Source organism: Oryza brachyantha, chromosome 10, assembly GCF_000231095.2.
Source record: "Oryza brachyantha chromosome 10, ObraRS2, whole genome shotgun sequence".
Classification (NCBI taxonomy): domain Eukaryota; kingdom Viridiplantae; phylum Streptophyta; class Magnoliopsida; order Poales; family Poaceae; genus Oryza; species Oryza brachyantha.
Window position 1 is genome coordinate 8,531,210 of NC_023172.2, and position 9,662 is coordinate 8,540,871.

At 39.8% G+C, this 9,662-nt stretch overlaps 1 protein-coding gene across 1 annotated transcript; it reads left to right on the forward strand.

Moving 5' to 3' along the window:
• The first annotated feature begins 2,407 nt into the window (after positions 1 to 2,407).
• Positions 2,408 to 8,006, forward strand: LOC102705038 (probable LRR receptor-like serine/threonine-protein kinase At3g47570). Its single transcript, XM_006664989.3, has 3 exons — positions 2,408 to 2,435; positions 3,330 to 6,195; positions 6,273 to 8,006. Exons 2-3 carry the CDS (start codon positions 3,330 to 3,332, stop codon positions 6,638 to 6,640), a joined length of 3,234 nt encoding a protein of 1,077 aa, XP_006665052.3. The 5' UTR covers positions 2,408 to 2,435; the 3' UTR covers positions 6,641 to 8,006.
• The last annotated feature ends 1,656 nt before the right edge of the window (positions 8,007 to 9,662 follow it).

A 9,662-nucleotide genomic window follows, 5' to 3' on the forward strand; every position in this document is an offset into this window, starting at 1 on the left:
TGATTAGATATAGAGGAAACAATCATGGATGCCACGAGCTCCACTGCCTTTGCCTTCCTTGATAGGAAGTTTGATAGATTTGAGGTTAGTTTGATATATAATTCTAAATTGTATATATTAATTTAAATTCAAACTTTAAATTAACAAAGCTCTGTTTCAGGTTCAGGGCGGTGCGTCATCTCAGGAGGGTGAGCATTTCTCTCTCTCGCAACAAGAAATCTGTCAACCATTACGTCGTTGCTGACACGTAGCACGTATGCACGTAGCTCTATGGTGGGAGGCACCACGCTGCAGCGAACGCGCCCTCCACCGTCGGCCCGTTCACGCGGGGGTTCGGCAACGGCTCGTCGCCGTCGACCTTCGGAAGCCCGGGAACCAGCCCCCTGACCCCCTTCGACGGCGCCGACAGCGCCATGTCCGGCGCTCGCCGGGCGCTGCTGCTGGCGTCGCCGGTCGTCTTCTTCTTCCTCCCTCCCACACCGCCGCCTCCCCCGCACACCACCACCTCCCCCCCCCCACGCACCGGCTTTCCCCACACCGCGCCCGCCAGTGCCCAGCCGCCCACTGCCCGACGACGCCGCCGGGCTGGCTCGGCGCCGCTCCTCCCTCGGCCTCGGTCGACGCCGCTCCTCCCTCGGGCCCGCTCGGCGCGCCTCCTCAGTCCTCCCTCGGGCTCTCCTCTCAGATCCGAGAGATAGTGAGTTAGAGAGAGAGAAAATACGACTTGAGGGGCAAAATAGTCCATTCATATTTTAAATTTATTTTTTAAAATTTATTTATCCTAAACCCTAATGGCATGCATCGGTCAGACGGCTGGTTCGTTTTTGAAAAAGAGGTAGCCTTTAAAATATTGATCAGATATGCAATTATTTTAATTTTTTTATGTGCCCCCTTGCCTTTAGAGCGGTCACCTTTTACTCTACAGAAAACAAGGGAGAGCTCATCCTTCCCTTCCTTCCATTCTAACATATGTTGCGGCAAACAGTCATTTCGATTTCAAAAGCAAATGAACTGGGAAAGGACTAATGACCAGTTGCAAATTAATTCCATTTTTTAGTTGTGGTTTACTCTCCCCCGCACGTTGAGGTCGCAGGGCGGAAGGAGGCAGCACCTCTCCTAGCAATGCCAGTGTCACGCCATCTTTCATGCTGCCCCTGCTCGTATGCTTTGGAGAAAGTTGACATTGTGCCACTTGGAAGAGTGAATGCCACTCCACAAAATGGTGAAGACAAGCGTCTGATCTCTTGTGTTCTATAAAAGAAAAACAGACAAAGCGGTAGATTGTTGGTAGATTTACTAGCACCGCCACGTAATCTAAATAATTACAAAGCGGTAGATTGAGAAAATCTAAAAAATCTTATTGATAAACATCTAAGTCTAAAAAAATTCCACTGACAAGTACGGGTTGTATAAAATATCATCATACGAAGATTTTGTCTGAGAAATATCATCGTCATTCAGATTCCATTCATTCTTGATATTAGATACAATGTTCATATTATAGCATTTAACGAAGAAATGCTGACGCTGAACCCTAATGGCGATGATATTTTTTAGACAAATTCATCTATATAATGATATTTCGTAGAATTCGCACTTGTCGATGGTATTTACTAGAATTAAGTGTTGGATAATAACATTTGTTAGATTTTATCTAATCTTTTAAAGGGAAAAAGGTATAGATTAAGATTAGAGTTTTTTTACCATCCTTGAGAAAAATATCTCAAGATACCATATTTTTTTAAGTGTAAAAAGTAGGTACCATATTTTTTTAAGCGTAAAAAGTATAGTAACTAGTACCTTCAGATACCAAACATTTATACTAAAATTTTAGATATCTTAAGGTATTTTTTAAAAATGATAAAAAGGTCATTAAGATTAAAACTTCCTGTGTGATTGAGTCAGATAGAAAAATATATGAAAAAATTAAATAACATATAAGAAAATAAAATAAGATAAGGTTGCGAGTAGTTGAGACGAGAAAATGAACGAAGAAGTCCTTATATTTCTGGATATATTTTAATATCTGGATGTACTTATATTTCTGGGACAGAGAAAGTAACTAGTAACGCACGAACTCACTCAAATATCTGAGTATATAGGTGTGGACAGGATTTATATGCATATCTGCTTGGGGCGACGTACAACAGTAGCTACGGTGAAGGATCGTACAGTGCTGACTTGACTATCCATGTCCTGAAAATTCATTTATAAAAGAGCACTGTACAATTGGGACTAGCTTAATACAGAGATAAGCAAATCTTTTACGACATCTTCCCGGAAAAGGGAACTTGCTCCTTCACCCTGTCATCACACCAATCTCGCCCAGGAAGCCAGGGAGGTCGACAATGGCTGTCTATACCATCAGATATTCAGACAACAGTGAACACAGACGACAAGAGCTTCCATTTCATCAGGAGAACCTCAGTAATCAGGTACAAACTGCCGCTCTCTTTGTCCCATTCATCTTTGTTATACCGGTTGATTTCAGGATTGCTGTTCATGTTTTTTTTTTCAGAAAGTAATTGGCATTCATGATCTAGGCATAACGATCTCGTGTTTCAGTCTGGTAGGTTAGGACATGCTTGCCCTTTTTGTTTTCATTACCTTACTTCCTAGCTTTTGTTTGTGTATATAAGCCAAAGCTCTAATTAAAGACAAAAGGATCCAATATGGTAATAATAGGAAGACTGGAGATTCTGAGTTTCTCACCTACTAAATGGTTTTTCTTGCATCTGTACAAACTAACAAACATATTGAAATTTTTAGTTCACACCTTGTTTTTCAGGATTTGTGTTTAGAAATTCAATTTAAATAAAGAAAGGTTGGAGGTGTGACCAAGTTGCCACCTATATGTAAAAAATATGAATGAAATATTTTAATGCAACACTCGTTTGCTTTTGACAAGTTCAGAGCATGTATACATATTTCTTGAGAGTGAGGATGATTTTTATGGAAATAAAAAGGCAGGCATTTAACTAATTAGTAACACCAGCCATGGATATTTAACAATAATAGATGCAATCTATCCATGCATTATAACTAAATTTATCCTTGGAAGATCATATATTGAGGTAAAAAACTTTGAACTACCGATATGTTCTTGATGGTTTAAATTGGGTACATGTAAATACACTTGTGTGTACTTCCATGGCATTATAATTCTAAAGAGCTTTTTAAATATTTGGTAATAAAAGCAGTTGTCAAAGTCTTATTTGGTCACAAGTACATGTCCTGTGACCGGGAGTAGTTCCTAGCACACTTATTGTTCCAAATGAAACATACCTGCCCATGGGAAATCAAAGTCTAATTCATCTTTTTGTTCTTAGATGCCAGAAACCTTCTTCAAAATGGTTACTGCACTAAAACTGCTTCTCTTGCCGTATCTGCTCCTACTGGCACCAGCTTCATCTACCCAGGGACTGCCTCTCAGCAATAGCACTGATCTGGATGCGTTGCTAGGATTCAAGTCAGGTTTAAGCTATCAATCAGGTGCACTGGCTTCATGGAACACAACAACAAACCACTGCGAGTGGCCCGGTGTCATCTGCAGCCACAGGCACAAGCAGAGGGTCTCAGCACTGAACCTCACCTCGGCTGGGCTCCTTGGGTACATATCCCCTTCCATTGGGAACCTCACATACCTGACAAGTTTAGATCTTAGTTGCAATCTACTTTACGGTGAAATCCCTTTGGCGATCGGCCGGTTGTCGTGGTTGTCATATCTCGACTTGTCAAACAATTCATTCATGGGAGAAATGCCTTGGAGCATTGGCCAGCTACATCAGCTGTCATATCTCTACCTGGCAAACAATTCACTTCAAGGTGAGATCACCAATGGACTCAGCAACTGCACTCGCCTTATGAGCATCAAACTTGACTTGAACAACCTGAATGGCAAAATCCCCGATTGGTTTGGAGGTTTCCCAAAGCTCAAGTCCATGTCTCTGGGAAAGAACAACTTCACTGGGATCATCCCACAGTCGCTTGGCAACCTCTCGTCGCTGTCGAATCTTTTCGTCAACGACAACCACCTCAGTGGCCAAATCCCCGATGCCCTTGGCAAGATCAGCAGTCTTGAGAAGTTGGCACTGCAAGTGAACCATCTCTCAGGCACCATCCCTGGAACAATCCTCAACATTTCTTCACTGATCCACATTGGCATGGAGGAGAATGAGCTGCATGGGAGACTGCCTTCTGACTTGGGCAATGCCCTACCGAAAATCCAATACTTCATCGTCGCCTTGAACCGTTTCACAGGAAGCATCCCGGCTTCGATAGCGAACGCAACCACCATGCGCTCCATAGACCTTTCTTCTAACAACTTCAGTGGAATCATACCTCCAGAGATTGGGACACTGTGCAGCTTGAATTACCTGATGCTCCAAATGAACCAGCTTGAGGCAAGCAGTGCCAAGGACTGGGGGTTCATCACACTCTTGACAAATTGCACAAGACTTCGTGCTGTCACACTGCAGAACAACAGGCTAGGTGGTGCATTGCCAAGCTCTATCACCAACCTATCAGCACAGCTCGAGGACCTGGATATAGGATCTAACAGAATTTCAGGTAAAATACCAGATGGCATTAGCAACTTCCCCAAACTAATTAAGCTGGGTCTCTCCAGCAACCATTTCAGTGGTCCAATACCTGAGAGCATAGGGAGACTCAGAACTCTGCAGCGCTTGACAATAGAGAATAACCTCTTGCATGGGATCATACCATCCTCACTCGGAAACTTAACACGACTGCAGCAACTCTCTCTAGATAACAATAGCTTGGAGGGGTCACTGCCAGCAAGCATTGGGAACCTACGACAACTTACCATCGCAACATTTTCGAATAATGAACTTATAGGTCCAATGCCTAAAGAGATTTTTAGCCTTCCATCCTTGTCATATGTTCTGGATTTGTCCAGGAATCATTTTAGTAATTCTCTGCCATCTGCAATTGGTGGTCTTACAAAATTGACATACTTATACATGCACAGTAACAACTTTTCTGGGTTGTTACCAGACAGTCTCAGCAACTGCCAGAGCTTGATGGAACTTCGTTTGGACAATAACCTTTTCAATGGTACCATTCCTGTATCAGTGAGCAAAATGCAAGGATTAGTACTGCTAAATTTGACCAAAAATAGCTTTTTTCGTGCAATTCCTCATGATTTGGGACTCATGGATGGCCTGAAAGAGCTTTACCTTGCACACAATAACCTATCTGAACAAATCCCCAAGGACTTGGAAAACATGGCATCATTATACTGGCTTGACATATCCTTTAATAACCTTGATGGCCAAGTCCCGGCACAGGGCGTGTTTGCTAATTTGACAGGGTTTAAATTTGATGGAAATGATAATCTTTGTGGTGGTATTGATGAGCTTCATTTACCTTCATGCCCAACCAAACCCATGGAACATAATCAACGGATACACTCAGTCACTCAAAAAGTGATTATTCCTATTGCTATTACAATCTTGGTGTGTTTTACCCTGGCAGCAGCTTTCTTCTACATACGAAAGAAGCTAAGACCTTCATGCATGAGAACAACAAGGGTAGCTCCTCCGATAGATGGCATGTATCCTCGAATATCATATTATGAACTGTTTCAAGCAACAAATGGCTTCAGTGACAGCAATTTGGTTGGCACAGGACGGTATGGTTCTGTTTATAAGGGGACAGTGATGGTCAAAAGGTCAGAAACTACTGTGGCTATCAAGGTTTTCAATCTAGAACAATCGGGTTCTTCAAAGAGTTTTGTGGCTGAGGGTAAGGCAATCAGCAAAATTCGCCATCGCAACTTGATTAGCGTCATAACTTGCTGCTCTTGCTCTGGCTTGAACCAAAATGACTTCAAAGCTATAGTGTTTGAGTTCATGCCGCATGGAGACCTTGAAAAATGGTTACACCCGGAGGTAACCTCGTCAGATTCAAACCCAGTTAAAGTTCTAACATTAATGCAGAGATTGAGCATTGCTTCTGATATCGCCGCTGCACTAGACTATTTGCACAACAGCTGCCAGCCAACAATTGTTCACTGTGATTTCAAGCCCAGCAACATTCTCCTTGGGCAGGACATGGTTGCACATGTCGGAGACCTTGGACTTGCCAAGATTCTGACCGACCCAGAAGGCACACAGTTGATCAATTCAAAGAGTTCTGTAGGGCTTATGGGAACAATTGGATATATTGCTCCAGGTAACATAATATTTTTTTTCAACACATCTTATGGTTTGAGCCATGCTATATTTATGATGTATGTTTGTGCACTGCAGAATATGCTGAATGTGGTCAAATTTCACCATCTGGTGATGTCTACAGCTTTGGTATAGTGCTCCTTGAGATGTTTACAGGGAAGGCACCTACAAATGACATGTTTACTGATGGATTGACCTTGCAGAAGTATGCAGAAACGGCATATCCAGCACAATTGATTGATATTGCTGACCCCCTTCTACTGTCAACTGCAACTGAGAACACAATGGGAGAAATCAACTGTGTCATGAGCTCAGTCACAAGACTCGCACTGGTATGCACTAGGATGAAGCCAAGTGAGAGGCTGTGCATCAGAGATGTTGTAGACAATATGCAAACAATAAAGGCTTCTTATGTTGCAGAAATAGAAAGATTATCTATGATGTAAAATTAGTGCCAGCTGCACTGTTCAGAAAAATAACTGACATAATTTTTTATTTTTCCTGATCAGAAAAATACATGAAAAAGAAAGGAGGTAGAAAAATTTTTGGATTTATGGTTAAAGAAGAAAAAGAAGAAAACTGGGGTTCTGTTGAATTTCAAGTATTCAGTTTCACCAATAAGATACGGAGACTTGCTTCACATTTTGAATTACACAAAAAAGATTTTTCATCGGAAAGAGCTCTCCGAAGACTTTTGGGAAAACATCAACGTTTGCTGGCTTATTTGGCAAAGAAAAATAGAGTACGTTATAAGAAATTAATCAGTCAGTTGGATATTAGGGAGCGGTAATTTCATCGTTCGAATTTTTTTTCTTATTTTATTAGTAGTCTTATAGTAGTCTTAGATTTTTTTTATTAGTAGTCTTATAGTAGTCTTAGATTTTGCATTTTGATGAGCCTCGTTTTGAGGAATTCATGGAATAATCCATTTTCATGGAATAATGAATTAAGGAAGAAAGGATATGAGTCTACCGCTTACAAGAAAAGATCTCATGATAGTCAATATGGGCCCTCACCACCCATCAATGCATGGTGTTCTTCGACTGATCGTTACTCTCGATGGTGAAGATGTTATTGATTGTGAACCCATATTAGGCTATTTACACAGAGGAATGAAAAAAATTGCGGAAAACCGAACTATTATACAATACTTACCTTACGTAACACGTTGGGATTATTTAGCTACTATGTTTACAGAAGCAATAACCGTAAATGCACCAGAATTCTTGGAGAATATTCAAATACCCCAAAGAGCCAGCTATATTAGGGTAATTATGTTAGAATTGAGCCGCGTAGCTTCTCACTTGTTATGGCTTGGACCTTTTATGGCAGATCTCGGTGCGCAGACTCCCTGTTTTTATATTTTTAGAGAGAGAGAATTAATATATGATCTATTTGAAGCTGCTACAGGTATGCGAATGATGCATAATTACTTTCGCATCGGAGGAGTTGCTGCTGATCTGCCTTATGGATGGATCGATAAATGCTTAGATTTCTGCGATTATTTTTTACGAGGAGTTATTGAATATCAACAACTTATTACACAGAACCCCATTTTTTTAGAACGAGTTGAAGGAGTTGGTTTTATTAGCAGAGAAGAGGCTGTAAATTGGGGCTTATCGGGCCCTATCTTACCAGCTTCTGGAATACAGTGGGATCTTCGTAAAGTTGATCTTTACCAGTCTTACAATCAATTCGATTGGAAAGTCCAATGGCAAAAAGAAGGGGATTCGTTAGCTCGCTATTTAGTACGAATCAGTGAAACGAGGGAATCAATCAAAATTATTCAACAGGCTGTAGAGAAAATTCCCGGGGGCAATAAGAAATACTTAGAATGAGTCTAAATTCTTAGAATTTCAAATCTAAAATAAATAACTAAAGAACCACAATTTTGATTTAGTAAAACCTATCTACTGCCAACAAATACCTTCTTTTCTCTTTTGTTGTGTAATTGTTCTATTCTAATTAATTCAATCGGTTCAATTCTTGTCCTCATATTGAAATGAATCGAGATTGATAAGGAGTTAGTTAATGATGTTTGAGCATGAACTTTTTTTGAGTGTCTATTTATTTTCGATTGGTATCTATCGCTTGATCACAAGCCGAAACATGGTTAGAGCTCTAATATGCCTTGAACTTATACTGAATTCAATTAATCTAAATCTCGTAACATTTTCTGATCTATTTGATAGTCGCCAATTAAAAGGAGACATTTTCGCAATTTTTGTTATAGCCCTTGCGGCTGCTGAAGCAGCTATTGGATTATCCATTCTTTCTTCCATCCACCGTAACAGGAAATCAACTCGTATCAATCAATCTAATTTTTTGAATAATTAGACATAGAATCTTCTAAACAAAGGGACACATATAATAATAATATGAAATATTAAGATGAATAGAAATGAATACTATTCTCTTATTATTATTTGAGAATATCCTTTTTTTGAGTAGGTTATTCCATAGTATCCCTTTTTACTTAGTTGAATTTTTGCAATTCATTGATATTGCAATTTGAATATTGCAATAATTTATATGGAAAAGACGATAGCCAATTTATTGGCTAATTCGAATTCGTATATACAATTCGTATAATTATGATTGTTGAAGCCCAAAATTCAAATGTCTTGGCTCTTTTCACGCTTTCTCACAAACGGATTAAGAAATATATTGCATTATTTGTTCAAGTTTGGATAATCCATTGCTTCGTCTGGTGTCTACAATACATTTCATTGATATAGTACTAATTTCATTTTTACCAAATCGAAAATTTTTATGTTGAAAAGGGAAATTTATAGATCCAATGTCACATTCCGTAAAAATTTATGATACATGTATAGGATGCACTCAATGTGTACGAGCTTGTCCATCAGATGTATTAGAAATGATACCTTGGGATGGATGTAAATCCAAGCAAATTGCTTCTGCGCCGAGAACCGAAGATTGTGTGGGTTGTAAGCGATGCAAATCCGCCTGCCCAACAGATTTTTTAAGTGTCCGTGCTTATTTAGGACCTGAAACAACCTGCAGTATGGCTCTATCTTATTGATACGTTACAAAAAATTCCACTTGAATCGTCTGATTCCTCTTTACCGAAGAAGCCTGTGCTCAAAATAATCGAGCACGGGCTTTTCTGGTCAAAATGTATCTTGTCTTTATCACTTTATCATGAGTTCTTTTCCTTGGTTAACAATACTTGTTGTTTTGCCGATATTTGCGGGTTCATTAATTTTCTTTTTACCTCACAGGGGAAACAAAATCGTTAGGTGGTATACTATGTCTATTTGTTTATTAGAATTCCTTCTAATGACTTATGCATTCTGTTATCATTTCCAATTGGAGGATCCCTTAATCCAATTAAAAGAGGATTCTAAATGGATAGATGTCTTCGATTTCCACTGGAGATTGGGAATCGATGGACTTTCATTAGGATTCATTTTATTGACAGGATTTATGACTACTTTAGCTACT

Coding starts and splice junctions, on each gene's coding strand:
- LOC102705038 (XM_006664989.3), top strand. CDS start 3,330: ATGCCAGAAACCTTCTTCAAAATGGTTACTGCACTAAAACTGCTTCTC. Junction 6,196..6,272: donor AATTGGATATATTGCTCCAG/GTAACATAATAT, acceptor TGTGCACTGCAG/AATATGCTGAATGTGGTCAA.